Source organism: Mercurialis annua, linkage group LG2 (genome assembly GCF_937616625.2).
Source record: "Mercurialis annua linkage group LG2, ddMerAnnu1.2, whole genome shotgun sequence".
Classification (NCBI taxonomy): domain Eukaryota; kingdom Viridiplantae; phylum Streptophyta; class Magnoliopsida; order Malpighiales; family Euphorbiaceae; genus Mercurialis; species Mercurialis annua.
Window position 1 is genome coordinate 54739479 of NC_065571.1, and position 18633 is coordinate 54758111.

The 18633-nt window shown below is 33.1% G+C and overlaps 4 protein-coding genes across 4 annotated transcripts; 1 reads left to right on the forward strand and 3 right to left on the reverse strand.

Annotated features, from left to right (window-relative positions):
• Window positions 1-480: 480 nt before the first annotated feature.
• On the reverse strand, window positions 481-3863 carry LOC126670204 (uncharacterized protein C3F10.06c). Its single transcript, XM_050363875.2, has 7 exons — window positions 3417-3863; window positions 3139-3275; window positions 2288-2954; window positions 1867-1967; window positions 1660-1768; window positions 1363-1422; window positions 481-1063 (listed from the first exon to the last, which is right to left on the reverse strand). The coding sequence occupies exons 1-7, from the start codon at window positions 3700-3702 to the stop codon at window positions 858-860; spliced, it is 1566 nt and encodes a 521-aa protein (XP_050219832.1). The 5' UTR covers window positions 3703-3863; the 3' UTR covers window positions 481-857.
• Window positions 3864-5150: 1287 nt separating this feature from the next.
• LOC126666786 (senescence/dehydration-associated protein At4g35985, chloroplastic) lies at window positions 5151-7261 on the reverse strand. The gene is made up of 5 exons (XM_050359651.2): window positions 6449-7261; window positions 6049-6173; window positions 5759-5925; window positions 5582-5666; window positions 5151-5464 (listed from the first exon to the last, which is right to left on the reverse strand). The coding sequence occupies exons 1-5, from the start codon at window positions 7040-7042 to the stop codon at window positions 5296-5298; spliced, it is 1140 nt and encodes a 379-aa protein (XP_050215608.1). The 5' UTR covers window positions 7043-7261; the 3' UTR covers window positions 5151-5295.
• Window positions 7262-7920: 659 nt separating this feature from the next.
• Window positions 7921-10130, forward strand: LOC126669009 (cytochrome B5-like protein). The gene is made up of 6 exons (XM_050362284.2): window positions 7921-8086; window positions 8238-8342; window positions 8460-8500; window positions 9366-9443; window positions 9570-9661; window positions 9871-10130. The coding sequence occupies exons 2-6, from the start codon at window positions 8261-8263 to the stop codon at window positions 9935-9937; spliced, it is 360 nt and encodes a 119-aa protein (XP_050218241.1). The 5' UTR covers window positions 7921-8086; window positions 8238-8260; the 3' UTR covers window positions 9938-10130.
• An 82-nt stretch (window positions 10131-10212) lies between these two features.
• On the reverse strand, window positions 10213-16844 carry LOC126669008 (uncharacterized). The gene is made up of 15 exons (XM_050362283.2): window positions 16686-16844; window positions 16429-16573; window positions 15751-15806; window positions 15452-15626; window positions 15021-15122; window positions 14397-14468; window positions 13987-14103; window positions 13820-13897; window positions 13222-13284; window positions 13048-13144; window positions 12445-12523; window positions 12157-12368; window positions 11880-12025; window positions 10967-11089; window positions 10213-10669 (listed from the first exon to the last, which is right to left on the reverse strand). The coding sequence occupies exons 2-15, from the start codon at window positions 16513-16515 to the stop codon at window positions 10514-10516; spliced, it is 1563 nt and encodes a 520-aa protein (XP_050218240.1). The 5' UTR covers window positions 16516-16573; window positions 16686-16844; the 3' UTR covers window positions 10213-10513.
• Between the last annotated feature and the right edge of the window lie 1789 nt (window positions 16845-18633).

Consider the following 18633-nt stretch of genomic DNA (forward strand, 5'->3'; position numbering starts at 1 on the left):
ATCTATCACTCCTTTCCACCTACTTAACTTGCACATAATCGAGTCTTTCAACATCAAAATTTGTATACTAAAATAAAGAAACTAGTACAAAGTATTTAGTAGAGAAATCAAAATTGATCAAATTGTAGAGATCAACCTGAGAATTTGATTAAAAGCCAACCGATTTAATGAAAATCCAATTATTTTTCTTAATCCGAACTGACTAAAGTAATCAATAAATTTGATTAAACGAATTAAATAAAAATAAAAATTATTGTAAATAAATAAAAAATTCATTTAGTTAATTCACTAAATCAAATTTTTAAAACTCTGAACCATAACCAAAACAAAAGAAATTATTAACCGAACCAAAATAACCAAACTGGCCAAATTAACTAAAATCTTTTACTAAATTAACCAAAATAAATTAGTTATTCAATTAATTTGGTTTAGTAACCCCTAGAAATTGACATAATATATTACAATTAGCCGACTGCAGACTAGCACACAAAAAGCAGAACATAGTAAAATGTATTACACTTGTAAAAGAAAAGCTCAAATGGGGCATGTTAGAAATGAATAATGGAAAAATTCCTGTCTTATTTGTTATTGTCCCTAGTCTACATAAGTGAAGCTGCTAATCTTCCTCAACTTTCTTTGCTCTCAATAACTTAGCTTTTACTGATTACACAAAATAACGAGGCACTGACACAACTCAGATTTAGCATAGTTTTTTCTGCTTAGCATCCCAACAATATAAAAAGGAAGATGATGGTTACCTCCAGCTTGTAAGGTCGGAATCAATCTTCTCGGCAATGGTGCTTTTCTTTACGGAGTATATACAGATAAGTAATCCACAGCATGTTTTTATTATCCATTTAGCAACAATCTCCATGCTTGGCTTCTCCGCAATCCAAAAGTGAAGAGGGCGATCTTTGTCCGCTGAGAAACGCAAATACCTGTTTCAAATTTCCTCTGGATGGTCTGGCAGTTACTGCAAATTGACATACAAAAACAAGTCTCCGTCGCACCTCCCACTTGGTGATGTTTGTACTGTCGAAGGATTTCCCATCATTAAAAATTCCTAGTTGAAAGGCCAAGAAAGAGTTTAGAAGATGCTAAAAAGAAAAATGAGAGCCTAATGAAATATAGAGTAGTAATCAACTACATGTTAATCTCTATTCCTCCATTCAAACTGCAATATTTAGCTGAGACAATGACATAATTGACCAGAAAATTAATTGCACGGAAGACACAGTAGCAGACAATAATGTAGCAGAATTTCAGAAAGGAAAAATTAAAATATTGTTAGGAAATTTGTTTTTCCTCTGTTTCTCAGACATTAAAAATGATCTCATTTTATGGAATATACTGACATCTTACCTTCGTCGCTGAATAATGATGTCAAAATTGCCAGACAAACACACACACTGATATCTTCCCCTGGAATCAACATATAACAAAATGCGTTAGCACTTAGCACTTAGCAGCCAGCCAAGCAACTACACTTGGGCATGGCGTAATGTTAAAATCGGTTCTTTAACTATAGAATAACGTGCATGTGCAAGAAGAGATAAAATACCAAGAAACTGTGTGCTAATTGAGAAAGATGCTTTGCCAAATTTTGCACTCAGCTGAGCATATCTAAACATATCTAACAGCAGCATTTCAAGTGCTTACCATTGTGGCAGCAAACAAGAAGTCTCTTCCCTTTGCTAAGTTGAAGTTTTGCAAAGTTCACAGCGTCAGGGAGATTGGTCAATAGAGAAAAGCGATCAAATTTTGAGCCCTGGAAATCACAAAAAAGAAAAAAAAAACAGCACATAAAGTATCAATTTAAAGAAAATGTTACACTGATGAAATGATAAATTTTCTTTTCACACTCACCAACATGGGAAGATGCATATATGTTCCACTATCTTGTAATTGGACACAGATGGATTCTAGATCACAATTCAAGATGCAATCAACATCAGACAAATGTGCAGCTGCCAAAAGGGAAGAGAGAAGTACACCCTGAAGGTAAGCAAAATGAACAGGAGCATATGATAAAAGGCAACTGATACATAGATGGGGACGAATTATAGTAATTTGGTTGATCGGATTTAGTAGATAATACTGAGCATCTTTTAATAATTTTTGTGTCTTAATTTATGTGTCCATTCAACTAAATCAGTCCTACGTAATTAAAGGCTGTAGACTGTTCTGTTTCAATCCCAGATAATGAAATTTACTCAACTAAAATAGTACATAAGAGTTATGAACTTTTAGCATGCGAACCAAATGTACCACTAGTAAACTACCATACCGAGTTGAGTACCGGCCACAGCGAGATTAGTCGAGCCTAGCCAAGAGACTGAATGATCTTCCTCACTAGACTTAAGAGTACCATTATACAGACCCAAAGACAACGAGGGCTCTATTTGAGATATATCATTTGTGGTGCGTAACATCTTTGAAGGCGCCACGGTCACCTGGGGAGCATTCTGTCCTCTTTGAGCACGATAGACTCGGTCCTTTTCAACAATATCAGCTACCTTTTGTTTACATAGACCAGGCTCTGAACTTATTATATCATACACATGATTCCAGAAAAGAGTGGGCGTGAGACCTCTAGCCCAACTTTCTTCATCATCTCCGGCTCCCGCTATATAATTCCAGCTAAACTCAGAGGAAGTCCTAGGTTGATAAATGCTGTTCAAGGAAGAGGCATTAACAAGAATAATTGGGGTAAAATCCCAAGAATCATGATCAGGCACTTCATTCAACCAGATAACAGTCTTTTGCGATATCCATAGAGGCCTTAAGGGCTTCTTCAAGCACGACGCAATAGAAGCAATATCAGCTCCACTATCTTCCAACTGTTTAGTCCATTCTTCTATGCGTTCCTCAATAGCTGCCTTCTCTGTTTCAGGGACCCAAAGGGGAAGATGCAACGAACAATCCCAATTACCAAAACCCAAATTATCCGCCTCCTGTTTAAAAAAGCGACAAACCTTGAGAAAATTCTATAACTTTATAACATACCAATTTCTGTAACTTCATTTTTAACTCGCCAGTTAATGCATAAGAAATCCGACATTATTTCGTCATTCAAATATCAACAAAATGCAACCAAAATTAAGAACTCCAAATCGAGAAACATCGCCAAATGCTCACCTCATTCGTTTTCCGAACATATCTACGAATAGACCGATTCAAAACACAAGTCCAAATAGGTATCGTTTTCGACATACTATCCGGAAATCTCTTCCCTTTTCGAGTCGAATCAACAATTATACACCCTCCTTTCTGTCCTACCCATTAAACAAACAAAACAAATCAATAAATCAATCAACTTTAACATAATACTGTTTCTATAAATTGACTGCAATAAATTCAAATTTCCAAAAAAAAGCCTTAAATAAGCTTCAATTTTTAAGTAAATATTTTTTTACCAGCTAGCTGAGCGACATGGAGATTGAGACGTGAGGTGTTGAAGGACCAATTATTAGTGTGGCCATCGGTTGATTTGAAATAACAAGTGCCGTAAAATTTTGGGAAGTACCATAATCCGCACCGTAGATTTGCAAGAAGAGGAAGCTCCGGCCATAACTGAGCGATCTCGCCGACGAAAATTGAGTCCTCGGAAATCGATTTTAAAGCATTGTAAAGATTATTATCTCGTTTCTTTATGCTTCTTGCTGCTTTGTATATGCTTATTTTCTTCCCGTCTGTGTCCATCTGATGATGCTTCACTCACACGGACAGATATTGATGTGTTATTTTCTGTGGAGTATTAGGGTTTACCAGCTGACTGCGACTGTTTTTATTGTCGTTTTATTCAACCTTCTCCTTGTTCGACTCTGAAGGAATTGTCGTTCGACTTCAAACACTGGTTTTGTTTTCAAAATCCCAAATTCGATCAACCTGATATTTATATCTGTTTATTTTTTTAATCAGTTAAAATTTATTTATTACAAATTATTAATTTATTTTTTACTTCAAAATAAATTAGTGTAGTAAATTTTATTTTCAACTCTAAATATATTTTACTTTTAGTAAATTCATAATAAATTTTGATTTCCAAATTGATCATATCTAATTAACATATTAATGATATCATTAACATGTATCCAAATTCATCTTATATACCCTCTGTCTGGCGTCTGCAATTGATAAACTGATTTGGATTTATACATATATTAAAAAATATAATTATTTTAGTTTAGTTTATACTAATTGTCTATATGTCTTTTTATAGTTGTCCTAAATTATATGCTGATTTATTTTGACTTATTTATTAAAAGAATTATCCATGCAATCGATATGAATTCGGATCAAACCGAACAAAATTGATTAATTTTCTATAGCGCTCCAGAAATTTCAGTTTAATGTATTTATCTTGCATATTTTTCTGTTAATTGTAAATTAAGTTATGAAAGATTGGAGTAATATTTGTTGAAGTGGAAAATCTCATATTGGTTGTGTGTGTGAATGGACATGTGTTTAAATATTAGTTGCACCTCCACTTAACACTAATTGGTTTTAAGATGAAATTTAACATGGTATCAAAGTCTTGTCTATTCACACAATTTGAATAGGCCCGGCCCACGTGAGTTGCGCGTGAGGGGGGATTGGTTGCTCGGCTCGGACAGGCTATGCATGAGGGGGAGTGTTGAAGTGGGAAATCCCATATTGGTTGTGTGTGTGAATGGACATATGTTTAAATATTAGTTGCACATCCACTTAACACCAATTGGTTTTAAGATGGAATTTAACAATATCGGTAGGGTTAATTATTTTTAGGTCACCAAACTATAGTGTTTTTACAAAATGGTTACCGAATTATAAAAAGTTACAAAATAGTGACCGAAGTATAGTTTTTTTACAAACCGGTTACTGAACTATAAAAAGTTACAAAACGGTTACTGGACTATTATTTTTTTTACAAACCGGTTACCATTTTGATGATGTGGACAAGAAATAAAATAATTTTTTTTTGTAAAAAAACAACAGTTCGGTAACCGTTTTGTAATAACACTATAATTCGGTAACCATTTTGTAACTTTTTATAAAGTAACCATTTTGTAAAATACTATAGTTCGGTAACCATTTTATAACTTTTTTATAATTTGGTAACCGTTTTGTAAAAACACTATATTTCGGTGACCTAAAAAATATTTAACCCAATGAAACTTCAAAATCATCTCTAAATTCAAACTGATAGATTGTTAACTGCTCAGTTCATAAATTGTTCACAAAAAAGAACAAACTGAAAAAAATGCAAAGAGTGCATCAAATGTTCAACAAATACAGTGGCTTAATAATTATGAGTTATGAGTTGGTTTTTCTGGTCTGAGCAGCGGTTCTGAGCATTCCAGCAGAGACGGAAGAAGCAGGATTCAAAGCCTTTCTAATCTTGAATATATTCCAAGCAGTACCAGCACAGTGCCCGGCCGTCGCAAACGCATCCTCTGTTGCCTCCCCTGCACTTTCACCAAACCTGCACCGCAACCGTAAATAAGCTTCTGCTCGATCCAGACCCGTAGAGTCAAATTGAAGGATTAGGATCCTCTCGAGTTCGAATGAACACGAGAAATCAAGTAGTATATATTATTACCTGTTGCTGACCATTCTGCTTGTAGCCTTTGAAGTGGCAGATAAAGTTTGTTTTTCAGCAGCTTCAGCTGCATCTAGAATCTTGTCTGAAATTTGCAAAATAAAACAGTGATTACATCTATTGATTCAACTAATTTCTTGTGAAGCAAGTTTTATTTTAGGGTTTAATTATACTTACTGACAGCATCAAGTGAAGCCAAGAGAACTTCCCCTGGAACCATGGATAAAAATGCTTTTCCTGCTTGTGATTTCACTAATGGAGCCATTACCGAACCGGTGGCGATTCCGACGCCATCGAGCATTGTTTTGCTCAGCTTTTCTGTCATCTTCGTCAGCTTTCTCACACTACATACATACACTCAGTAACCAATCATACATTTAATTAAAAATTAAGTATTAAAGATAATAAAATGTTTAAATATTTTGATTGCTTTATGTAAAAATGAAATGATAATTAGGTCAGATTACCGTTTCAAGCTGTTGTTGACTTTAGTGTTCTGTGTGGCCCCGGTACTTGTGTTGCTGCTCGTAGCTTTGGCACCATTTTTGTCCTCTGCAGCACGACTTTGAATCATTTCTCCTCCTTTATGAACCTGCTTTCACATTCTTGTCAAAATGAGTAATTAAAGAGTGATAAAATGTTTTAAGAACCTGATCAGCCAGTCTCCAACCACTAATTAAAGACTAATCTAGTTTAATAACCGAACCAAACTAATTTATCGAAAACTTTGAAAAAAGGGTCAACGCGCTCTCTAGACTTGTGATATAGGGTCTGTTCCGATTAACGTTTAATCGCCCTATTTGATGAGCTTTAGAAAATATCTGAGTTAAGTATGAATCTCAAATTCAAAAAAGAAAGAAACCAAACCTGATTAGTGTAAGCATTACTGCACTTAAAGATGCCCTTAACAATCTGCCCAGTTCCACCAGCAATAGCCTTAGCCAAAAAATTATTATAATCTTCAACACTAGGCGCAAACTCTTTCCACTCAAGATCATTATTATTCTTCCTACTCTTCACAGACGACGACGACGACGACAACACAGAGCTAGAAAAACAAGAATGCTCCGCAAGAAAAGAATCCAAGAACCTCAAGCTACTATCACACTGCTCCAAGAAAGTGATCCCGTAGCTCAAAGGCTCGTCGCCATCTTTCATCGGCAAAGAGAACAGATAGTGTGAGGAATCAAGTTTCACTACTGGTTCATCTTTTGTTAATGGCCATTGAAGATTGTCGCCAACTTTTATGATTGTGGCTAGAGAAATATTGTCGTCCAAGATTCTTATAAGGTTGAACTCGCCGGTGGCGAGTTCGAAAGCTTCTCCTCCTTCCATGAGATGGACTGTGCATGCTGGGATTTTTAGAAATATTTCTTGTTTTAGATTCTTGGGTTCTGCTGGGTTTTCTTCAGGTTTCGTGGGAGAATTTGTTTTGGAACTTCTTGACCCAAAGCAGCCCATTTTTGTGTGATCTTTGTTTGTTGTTGAGAGGAGAAATAAATTAAGGTGTTGGTTTAGGTGGGGAGGGAGATGAAAATGAAGAGAGAAAGGGAAGCTGTAAGCATAGTTTTATTGATTGATTCTTGGGTTGCTGTCTGTCTGTCACTTTATTCTATTCCTGATTTATAATTTTGCTGGTAAAGCCTAAAGACCTTTCGGCCGATGCAGGAAATGAATTGCCTTATAGCACAAGCAGAGGGGGGTCTAAATTTTATTTGTGCTTTCTTCTCCTCTCTTCAAAAATGTTATTTAAGTGATTTTTTTAATAAATGGATGGAGTTAACTAATTTTATATTAAATTAATTTAATTATTAAATATAGAATACAATCGAAATTTTGTTTCAGTAGGTATTGAATGAATTTGAGTTTAATAAGTTTTATATTAGTAATTTTAAAATTGAAACTATTAATATATTTAAATATATATATATATATATATCTTTATTAATCTATTAAAATAAAATTAAAATGCTAGAATATACAAAATTGAACATGATTTTTTTAGAAAAAAAAATATTACTATATAAATTCTATGTATAAAATATAATTTCACCAAAAAAAGAATAGGCTTTCTTGAGTGAAATCAGAAAATAAATGTTATTTCCAACAAAAACCATAATATTAATTATTTTATCAGTAAACTATTATTAAATTTATTCATTAATTAAAAATTATAATATTAATGAAAAGTGAAAAAGAAAATAAAAAGAAATACTTTTTATATTTTAAAAATTCAAGGATGCTCTAAAACAAATTGGGTTTGTGTTGGGTCCAGTCCAGTTTTAAGCGAGAGCAAGTAAACCCATCAAAGGTTCAAAACTCAACAAAAACATATCTATATAATGTCAGCTTAAGATCAAAAACAACAAATCTAAAGAAATCAAATTAAAAAAATTGAAGAAACTTCACTCACTTGCCAGTTAATACTATAACTCTTTGCACTTTTAACTTACAAGCGCCTATTCAGCTCCCAATCACAGTCTTTTTATATTTACACTGAAAAAGGTAAATACTTTATTTTGTTTGCATCCCCTATTTTTAACCCTTTCATAGATTCTAGTTTAGTTTAGTTAAAAAGCTTATGAATTGTGTGTAGTAGATCTTTTAGTAATGTGTTTTAAATTTTTAATCTTTGGTGAATGTGGGTATGCTGCAGTAAAAAGGAGCTGGATTTGAGATATGGTTATAGCTGTGGTGGCATTAATTTTGGGAATCTTATTGGGAGGTTTCATTTTGATTCCTCGAACCCTTAGTAAATCAGGTACATCATTGCCTTTCTTGGAATCAATTAAAAATCTAATCTTTTTGTAGAGAAAAAGAGACAGAGATTACGTTTTTCGCTATGTTTTGATGGGTGGAAATTTGTTGATCAATGCAGCTCAGGTAGAAAAGGTTGATTCGAGTAATACCCGAAAGAAGGTAATTGTGCTGATACTACAGCATTTTGCTTGTATTGCCTTATCTAGTTTACTATTTACTTGATGTCCAACATTCGTATGTTAAGATAATAAAATTATTGTCGGAGACTCAGTTAACACGTCGATCATTTGGCTGCATTGAAAGGTCTAGAGTTCGATCTTTAGCAATCCCCATTTGGTTTACCAAAAACATTTGAGCACAAGCTGAGGAAGGCATGTGTGCTTATTTTTTCACGCTTGAGATAATAGATTATTCTTAGGGTATCATCTAACAACTTAACTTTTGGGTGAATTAGTTAATTGACAGCATCCCAATGCTTATTAAAGGATAGGGGATATATCCCTTTTTCCGTTATTTTGATGTAGTTCACGGTGACTGGTTCTTAAGTGCTAGATTTACCATTGTCACTGTAACAAACTGATGAAAATTAGTTTAAAAGATGAATTTGTGTTTTAAAGTTTGGGTATTATGATCCTCTTAGAGCTTGATATATTGTTCCGAACTTTTTCATCAGTAAAAGCTCAATTTTTAAATTGTGATAACTACGTTTTGGATGAATTCACTTCTTACCTATATAGATATAGCTGTTCATTGCCAGCATTTCATTCGGTAACAATGATACTATTGATTAAAGTTAGCTTCAATTGATTGTTATTCTATGATAGTACTTGATAATATATTTTGGTGACCAACTTTTATGCTCTAAAGGCCTATCCACTTTTCTCCAAATGTATGATTATAAGTGAGAAGTTATCATGAATTTAGCGTTTGTGAATATACGGACCCGCAAAGTGAAGATGCTATTTCTATTTATATCAATGTTTCTAATTTCTTCATCTTTTGAACAAACCGTTTTTGTTCTTAGGAACCCAGACTTTGCAATAAAGCTGAAATCTCTTTACATGATAAGAGAACTGATTGTTGGATTATTATCAAAGGAAAGGTATGGTATTAGTTTTTTAGTTCAATCCTCCAAATGAAATTCAGAAGTACCTCTCATTTTTGAGAAATTTAATGGGTCGACTAATTGACACTTCGTAATCCCACATATTTTTTTTTATAATCATAGGTATATGATGTTACCTCATACGTAGAAGTACATCCTGGAGGCGATGCCATCCTATCACATGCTGGAGGTGATGCAACCGAAGGGTTTTATGGGTATGTATCGCATTAGAATCTGAATTGTTAATCGGTCACAAGTGTCTCCCCGACTCCCTCCATAAAAATGTCAAGGAGCAGGTTTCTTAATGTCATCAAACTTGTTTTTGGCTCAGAATATCATTTTTTTGCATTGCCTGACAGTAAGCACATTATCACTGACTTTATTGCCTCACCTTCTCTTCCATTTTCAACCATGTATTTGACAGGCCACAACACGCTTCTCTAGTCTATGACATGGTTGACGAATTCTATATCGGAGATCTGGAGCAGTAACTATTGAAGGCATTAAGTACCAAAGTTACAAAGAGCTGTGCTGAGACAATCTTATTCATCTGCCTGCTGCGCTGCTGTTTCTGCAAAATAGTTTGCCAGTATTGTGTAGTATTCTGTATTCCATTTCCTCATTTTTGTTAAGACCTTCATTTGATTGAACGATAAGGATAAATCAATTTGTTTCACTTTTTTAGCGGATGAGCAATGTAGAAGCAGAAAAGACAAATTAGACTTCATTGACGCTTTAGACCAGAAAATGATATGATAACAAAAAGGAAATTGAAATTTTGTTCACATTAAATTTAATATTTCACAACTGTGTAACATTACATAAATTACAGAACCGACAAGTTAAAAATTACAAAATCAGCCGAGGCATAATGACCTAAACTGAAGAATAAAAATGGATTGAATGGAGAGGATGAAAAAATAGACAAAAATTCCTAAATCTCTAAAATAAATAACCCTATCCCAAAACCACACTCAAGAATTTTGTATCCCAGTACCTAACTGCAAATCAGATGTTTATAAATGGGGAAAAATAAAAAGATTTTGTTCATTCAAACCCATATCTAGCTAGCTATCAAATTTCTTTGGTTGAAACCATTGAGCTAAAGTTTTTGTCAAAGAGCCAATAAAAGAGGTTCTAGGTGGAGCTCCTTTCTTCCCATATATATTTTTTCCTCCCAAGTCTGTGTAAATAGGTCCCTCCTTATCCTTGCTCCTTTCAATCTGCATTACAAAAAAGTAGTAAAAGTGTAAAACAATGGCATTTGATGCTAAAACCAATTATGTGCAAAAACCGACAAATTCCGTTTGACACTATAAAAGCATTTTGATTTTTCAGTTCAGTTTGATTTTGAACATACAAAAATTACAGTTAAATTTTCGTACAAACTGAACTAAACTGACTAGTCTGGTCTGGTTTGGTATATAAAAATTTACATTCTTTAACAACAATCGTCCGAGTTCTACTGCTAACTCGGAATCTGGCATGAAAAAGAAGCAATGAAGCTTAAAAAGAGGTACCTTGTAGATCTTCCCGTTCTTCAGGTGGTACCTTATACCAGACCAATTTATGGACTGAGAGAAGTGCGAACGGAATGCAGATACGGGATACAAGAAGTTATCTACCAACAGTGCTATAAATACCTGTTACAGTGCAAATAATTTTGTTCACATTTGTTGCAGGTCAGCACTAATCACTTATTATTATTTTTTCAGAGATAGTCCTAATCTAGGTTAGCTGTTAGATATATTCTATGTTAAATCAGCCTTATCTTGGTTACGCTGAGACTCGAAGCCGAGACTTCAGGAATGCACTTGGAGGACATAGTCCTTAACTAAGTACAACTTAGCTATTGTTGACATGTCGTTAAAGAATAAAAATCCTCAGCAAAAAGTACAAATTCAAAAGATACAATCGACCCTCTAATAATTAATACTCTATAAATTAATAATTCTAATAATTAATTAATTTTCAAGGAACCAATTTTAATATTACGTCTTATAAAGTACTCAATAAATTAATAATTCTAATAATTAATAAATTTTTAATCCACCATGTATATTAATTATTAGAGGGTCGACTGCAATTAAAAATAAAATCAAGCAGGCAAATATCAACAATGGTGTAGAAACTCAAGGGGTGTTTGGCATTGAGTTTCAAAATAGTGCCTTTTCAAAGCAAAAATTATCAACTGTTTTAGAATTTTGAGAATTGATGTTTGAGAAAAGCAAGTAAAACAGATATTTCTTTAACAGGGTTGGAAAGAACAGTTTTTTAGAAATTTAAAAAATCAAACAATAAATTCGAATAAAAATTTCAAAAAAGCGCTTTTCTGACACCAGACTTCATGCCAACTGACAATCTTTAATACATAAATACCACATAAAAATTCATGAATGGGCCGACATAGAATGGAAAAATAGAAATACTCACAAGAACCCAGTTGTAAGTAGCAAGAGAGAGTCTAGGTGACTCGGGAGAAAGCAAATTGCATAATTGAACTTCTACCCTTGTCAAATTCCACATTGAAGAAAGTTCAATAAAGGTGCATACGGTCAGACAGGTCACTAGTAACAACCCTGGACACAAAAGCATTTCAGACAATTTTAAGCATACGATTTGAGGAGAGAGTCTATCTGAATAAGTAAAGTCTCTTTTGATGAAGGCATTGACACTATAAATTAACAAAAGAAAAAATTAACGTGCCCACCGTTAGAAACAAACGCTGTTTCCTCCTGTGCATATCCTCGCATATAGATTCGAAGTGCTGCTGCAACGTGAATCATAGCCATAAAGAACGGCGTCACAAATCCCCATGACAAATAGCAATGTACAGAAAATAATGCTTTGTTCATCATCCAATTGACCTTCGTGGTATACGATTCCAAAACGAAAGTTTGTTTGCGCAAGTAATTCCAGTACCTAGACAAAATCAGCAAAGTCATCAAGGATAAAGAAATGCAGGATGCTCAAATATAAACAAGTGAATATTACAAACCTTGAAAAACTAAGATCGCTAGCAAGAGGGTGAGGGAAAACAGCAACTGGAGGTGATGAAATTAGCCTCTTATGAGCCCCTATAAGGGATGATAAAGTGAGCCATAAAAGAGTTGAAATCTGTCTATTTGGCATTAAAGTTGAAATTGATTTTGAAAGTTATTATTGCAAAAAGCATACTCCCTCCGTTCTTTTTTTACTTGCCATCTAGCCAAATGTATTTGCCTATAACAATTTATCCTTTTAACTTGATTAATAGGGCTATATCAGTCTTTTAAATTTATAATTTAAGACAAAAATGACAGTTTCTTGATATGCACAATTTTAACTAAATGGACAAATTAAAAAAAATAACGGACGGAGTGCTGTTTAACTGGTTCTACATAAAACCGTGCAGTTTAACTGGTTCTACAAGTTTTATGACCACAACATATCAACCCTACATTAAAAACCCACAAAACTAAAAAAAATAACTAGAAATAATTTGTACTTATTCATCGTCTTCAATCAATATATTGAAGAAATTAATGTCCTTTATAACTACTACAGCAAGAATGCCAAACCGACCCTGAGCAAAATAATATCAGCAAATTGATTTCTTTACCAGCTATAGCTGCAAGAGTCATGTCATCAGAGTATCCACCATCTCGGAGTTCTGAGACCACACCACAGCGGTTATATCTGAAATCATCAGCATGCATCTGAAAAGGACCAGAACACAAAGGTAACTTTTCAATCCTGTGTGCCTATATTTAAAACCATAGCAGCACTAGCTTACCATCATGCACCCTCCCCATAGAAAGAATGTTCTTCCGCCAGTTGCAAATCCCATTGAACAAGGCTGTTCAAAGTAAAACATCCAACATAGTCATGAGTTGAACCATATAACAATAGGTGAAAATGAAGAAGGCTTATGAAGCATAGCATAAAATGGCAATGATAATAGAAAGGTGATTATCGCTCTTGTGAGGAGAACTTGCAATCCATAATCTTTAAAATCTAAAAATAACAGGCACATGAGCCACTTATCCCAGCCCTTTTTGCAATAGTGCTTCTAATAGCAATCTCTGTTTGCAATAGTGCTTCTAATAGCAATCTCTGTTTGCAATAGTGCTTCTAATAGCAATCTCTGTTTGCAATAGTGCTTCTAATAGCAATCTCTGTTTCAAGAGATAACAGGCCATGAGCCACTTATCCCAGCCCTTTTATTCAAAGAGAATTTACAAAGCTCAAGAACCAATTCAGCTTCAGGACACAATCAACAAAGGCCCAAGCTTTCTGATATATATTCAAATTAATATATAACATGCAATTGTTAAAAGCATGTGGAACTATAAGGAAAATTAAGGTGGGAGAAGTTACAAAGAATGCCATACCATATGATATTCATAGATGCAGTAACTTCCTAAAGTCCCTGAAGGTAGATCAAGAGGATATCCAGTTTGTATAAATATCTGCATATCGTTGCCAATTAATTGAAAGCCATAAAAATGAATCCACTAATATAGGCCCTTGCACCAATAACTATACCAAGAGTCCATACCTCCGGATTTTTTTCCATTTCAGCAGTGAGGGCTCCAATTGACCCAGGGTGCAGCCTAACATCATCATCTAGAAATAGTACATACTTGGTGTCTTTATGCATTCTCTCCACTCCAAACTAGACCAAACAAAATCACCATTACATAAGTTAAAACTAAGCAAAACATGTTCCCGGACAAGACTATCAAAAAGCTGCAGATGCTATAAGTACAGGCACTAACTTATTAAACAATAATGCAAATGCAGGTATCCTGCTTTTCTAAATGACTTCAAATGGAATATAAAATGGTCAGTACTATCCCAGCAATGAATCTTAAGCAGACGATACTGATTGAGAAGAACTTTGGAATCTACAGTCATGTTATACAAATGAAAACAGGAAATTGTTTCAGCATAGGACCTCGTACATACCAACTGGTTGTGAATCTTCTGACTACAAGTTGTTGAGAAACCAGCAACAATAATTTTAGCCTCGACATGATCCTGCATTAATTTTAAAATTTTATACTCATAAGTCATAAACTTAATAACTAATTAATTTTTAAGAAAATCATACATGCAATTGCAGCATTTCCAACATTCGTGATGCTTATAGAATGAGTATCCATATTTACTAGTGAATTATTTAAATTTTAAAACTTCTATAGTGTTTCTTTTAAAAATAATATGTAACTGTTTTTCACATTTCAAAATCCAGAGCCTGAATGTCAGAACAAGCAAATGCATACAATTAAAAAGGGAGAAAAGATAAAAAATGATACTACAAATCCCTCACACAGAGAGAACTCATATGCATGCACAGGGAAAAAAGAGCACCATCGGAAATAAATGTTTATAAAATGTAATATTCTTAATGATGTTCCATCATAAAAAAAACGACGGTTATGAGAAAAAGAACAAAAAAGTTGTTTTACCATGAGTATCCCAAAGACATTGATTCAACATGAATAATATTTCATTGACATCTATTTCACAATTAACAGATGGAAAACAGAAAACAGTAGAAATAAAGTAGATTATTGAAATATCACGAACCTTATATTCAGATATTAAATGAGATACAGCATGGTAAGCAGGGTCTTCTGTGCTTTCCACTATAAAAAGGAATTCTACAGGACCACCATATAGAGATGTGATCTGCATGAATTTAACATTCAAAAATCATAAGCCATGACACTTGAATAACACCAGTTTTTCCAAGAAACAAGGCAAGGCCAAAAGAAACAATAAATAGCGTATGAAATAGAAGAAAGCCATTAAGTCGTGAATCCTCGCAAACAATAACTCTAAATTTCTAACAAACAAAATCGAAGAAATAAGATCGGAATGAATTTTTGCTAATAAAGACCCAAATGGCGAAGTTTTTTTGTGCATAAGAAAATAATGAAAGTTGAACTTGTTGACTGAGAAACTTATAGCAATAAAGAATATGTCCTCCAAAAGAAGGCCTTGAATTTATGATTTACCTGACTTCTCCAATTATGTAGATTGAATTCTCCAAACCCCTTTAATGGCATAACAACAGAGACTCGAGGCAGATTGACCTGATTTGAGTGCTCCAATTCATTGATATCATGACAAAGAAAAGAAAAGCTATTGCCAGCTCTCATACTTTCCTTCATCCGTTTGAATTCTCTATTCCTGCGAGAAAGAAATCAGTAATGATAATTAGTAAAAAGCATAGGCAAGTTAATCTAATATGAAAATGGCAGATTGGAGTTCATCAGTCCATGAAGTTTTAAAATTGTGTTCCTGCGTCTCATACCTGACATAAGCAGCCAAAACCCACCCAAGAGCAAGAATTAAGCAGATTGCACATCCCTAAAGCATTAAATTGATAGTTACAATCACGGTATACTCCACAAGCAAGAAGAAGTGCTCCATATATAAAAAAAACAAATTCTCAAAATCGCCAGAACCAATCTCACCACAACTTGCAGAAACCGACTCAAGTTATACAATACAATTCTCTTAAATAAACAAAAAATCTTCAACTACTTCGTATATTATACCAATAGGGAAACCCAACTATTTAGATGAAATTAGCAAATAATGTAGAGCTCTCAGTACAAAATACGTTTAATTTAAGCCATCATCTCATAATTCTTGCCTAATTGTCCAACAATGAGAGATTACCATTCATCTCAAGCATCTGTAACAGGAATTTCCATTGCTAATTAAGAGGAAGAAAGAAAAAGTTCCCAACTATCAAAACAAAAAAAAAGTTAACAACTTTTTAAAATCCTAACTTGTAGTGAAGTTTACAAGGCATAAAGGTACAATTTTTTTTATCATTGCACAATAGAAAAACAATGCAAACATGCAATATGAATATAATTGAAGCACAGATAATGTAATGTACAAATTATTAATCAAAAATTTTAAAAAGTTAAGGAAGCAAAAACAAACAAATCATATAGGCGGATCTAAGGGGGGGAAAAACCTGGATCTGAATAAAAATGGCGAAGGGAGAGCAAAAAGCTCTACTGAGAGAGAAGAGAAACAAATCAATATATTCAAATACCGCCATTGTTTCCCTTCTCCCTCTCTCCGATGAACTGCGTCTCTTCAAATTCCGTTTGTTTGACCTACAAATTCCAATTACAAAGCTCCTAAATTAAACCACTGAACAAAAAAATCCCTAAATTTCAGGTAAACAACACAATTAATTCTCTATTTATCTGAAAACACTGAATGTACCTTTTTTAAATATTATTCAATTATTTTCTCTGTCAAATGATTAACATTAAATTAGATAAAAAAATATTTAAATTTATCAATGCAGGATGAACTGGTGAGGTCCCATTTTTGAAAAATATTTAAGAAAAAATTAAATAGAACGGAGAGGGAGAGACCGTTATACAAAAATGGTTAATTGGTTATTTATGGGGAGAGAGAAAGAATGATTGCGAGCAAGAGAATTAAAAGAACCGGAGCGTGGGCGCGTGTATGTTTTTATTATACTGGTTTGATTTGAAAATCGGATAATGCCGCTTTCTGATCCGAATCTCCTTCATTGGTGTCGCTTTTATGCAGAGGTGGCAATTGGTTCGGTTTCCCGGATTTGGATCGGATCTGTTTGTATTTGAATCACTTCATATTATATAGTCTTTCACAATAAAAAAAAAAGGATTAATTTTAGAGAAAAAAGTTGTTTATGCCCTTAAAATTTGATGAAATATGCGTAACGTTTAAAAAGTGAACATTCAAGTTTTTCAATTTTAACAACCAAGCCCCGAACGTCTTATTTATGAGTCAAAATCGGGACTTGATTATTTATTTTTTAAAATATTAGGGGCTCACTTGATCCTATAGATAAACTTTAGAGGTATAAATGATCAATGATTTTTTTAATTTTAAAATATATTTTTAGAAGAAAATAATACACATTGTTACAATTTCAATGTATACAGATACTATCTGATTAGATATCCAACCAAATTTAATGGATAATTTTCACTAAACGTCCCTTAATTATCCCTCTATTCCAACATTGTCCTTAAATTTAAATTTGTATTCTAATTATCCCAAAAAACCTATTTAATAACTTGATAGTCCCTCTTTTTAATTTTATTAGCTTTTGATGATGTGCCACCTAACTTGATAGTCTATTTAATAATAAGATTCAATTAAATTTTTTTAAAAAAGTAACGAGTTTCATAGGATTCACATGGATGAATGTCTCTAAATGCACTATCAAGTCAAATGACGCATTATCAAAAATTAACATAGTTAAAATAATTTATAATAGAAAGAATCGACGAATTATTAAACTAAATTTTTGAGACAAATAAAGCATGAAGTAAAATTTGAGGACAATTTTAAGAGAGAAAATAATTTAAAGACAATTGACAAAAATCATATAAATTTTTATGACATTTTGCGTTATTGCGTCAGCCTGATAGGCCTAATGCTTAAAAACATCCGACCTCTTAGCCCTTTTCAATCCTATTATGACGTTGAAAACTGATCAATTTTACTCTACTTCGTCTTTTCTCGTTTCAATTGTATGCTTAAGCATCAAATTAACATTTTTTATTTGCAAAAAGTTTTAAAAAAAATTCTTCAAAAAATATCAATTTAATACAAAAAGACAATTTTAATGTAAAAATTGAACTTTTTCCAAATGCAAAGAGATTAATTTATTGCTTAAGAGTATAGTTGAAATAAAAGATACGAAATAAAATAAAATTGACAATTTTTCAACATCAGGGTACTATTGAAAATGGGTTAAAAGGTGTTTTTAAGACATCAGAATACATACTTGAATTTATTTTTCATGTCTAAATGGGTCCAAAAGTTAAACTTGAATTTACTTTGGGATTATTTCACAAGAGTAAAAAAAGTCGTTTACTTTTGAAGAGAAATTCTTAGATAAACTCGGTCTATCACGTCATCCGTACACTAACCTATCATATTATGACACGTTATTAAAATAATGACAGTTTTATAAATTCGTTTTTTATTTATTTATACCTTTGAATAATAATATTATAAAATTACTATCATTTTAATGATGTGTCATAATGTGATAAGTTTGGTCTGTGTATGATATGGTAGATCGAGTCTACCTAAGAATTTCTCTACTTTTGAAAATGAAAAGTGATTTGGTGCTAAGTTTGGGAAGGTTACTGTCTTAATAAGGAAG

Excerpts from the sequence above, each read along its gene's own strand:
- LOC126669009 (XM_050362284.2), top strand. The coding sequence starts at position 8,261 with ATGGTTATAGCTGTGGTGGCATTAATTTTGGGAATCTTATTGGGAGGT. Across the intron at positions 8,343-8,459 it reads TCGAACCCTTAGTAAATCAG|CTCAGGTAGAAAAGGTTGAT; the intron begins GTACATCATTGC and ends TGATCAATGCAG. Across the intron at positions 9,444-9,569 it reads GGATTATTATCAAAGGAAAG|GTATATGATGTTACCTCATA; the intron begins GTATGGTATTAG and ends TTATAATCATAG.
- LOC126669008 (XM_050362283.2), bottom strand. The coding sequence starts at position 16,515 with ATGGCGGTATTTGAATATATTGATTTGTTTCTCTTCTCTCTCAGTAGA. Across the intron at positions 15,627-15,750 it reads GTTTTGGCTGCTTATGTCAG|GAATAGAGAATTCAAACGGA; the intron begins GTATGAGACGCA and ends TCTTTCTCGCAG. Across the intron at positions 13,145-13,221 it reads TATGGGGAGGGTGCATGATG|ATGCATGCTGATGATTTCAG; the intron begins GTAAGCTAGTGC and ends GGTCCTTTTCAG.
- LOC126670204 (XM_050363875.2), bottom strand. The coding sequence starts at position 3,702 with ATGGACACAGACGGGAAGAAAATAAGCATATACAAAGCAGCAAGAAGC. Across the intron at positions 2,955-3,138 it reads ATGTTCGGAAAACGAATGAG|GAGGCGGATAATTTGGGTTT; the intron begins GTGAGCATTTGG and ends TTTTTTAAACAG. Across the intron at positions 1,423-1,659 it reads TCTTGTTTGCTGCCACAATG|GGGAAGATATCAGTGTGTGT; the intron begins GTAAGCACTTGA and ends TGTTGATTCCAG.
- LOC126666786 (XM_050359651.2), bottom strand. The coding sequence starts at position 7,042 with ATGGGCTGCTTTGGGTCAAGAAGTTCCAAAACAAATTCTCCCACGAAA. Across the intron at positions 5,667-5,758 it reads GGCTTCACTTGATGCTGTCA|ACAAGATTCTAGATGCAGCT; the intron begins GTAAGTATAATT and ends TGCAAATTTCAG. Across the intron at positions 5,465-5,581 it reads AGCAGAATGGTCAGCAACAG|GTTTGGTGAAAGTGCAGGGG; the intron begins GTAATAATATAT and ends GTTGCGGTGCAG.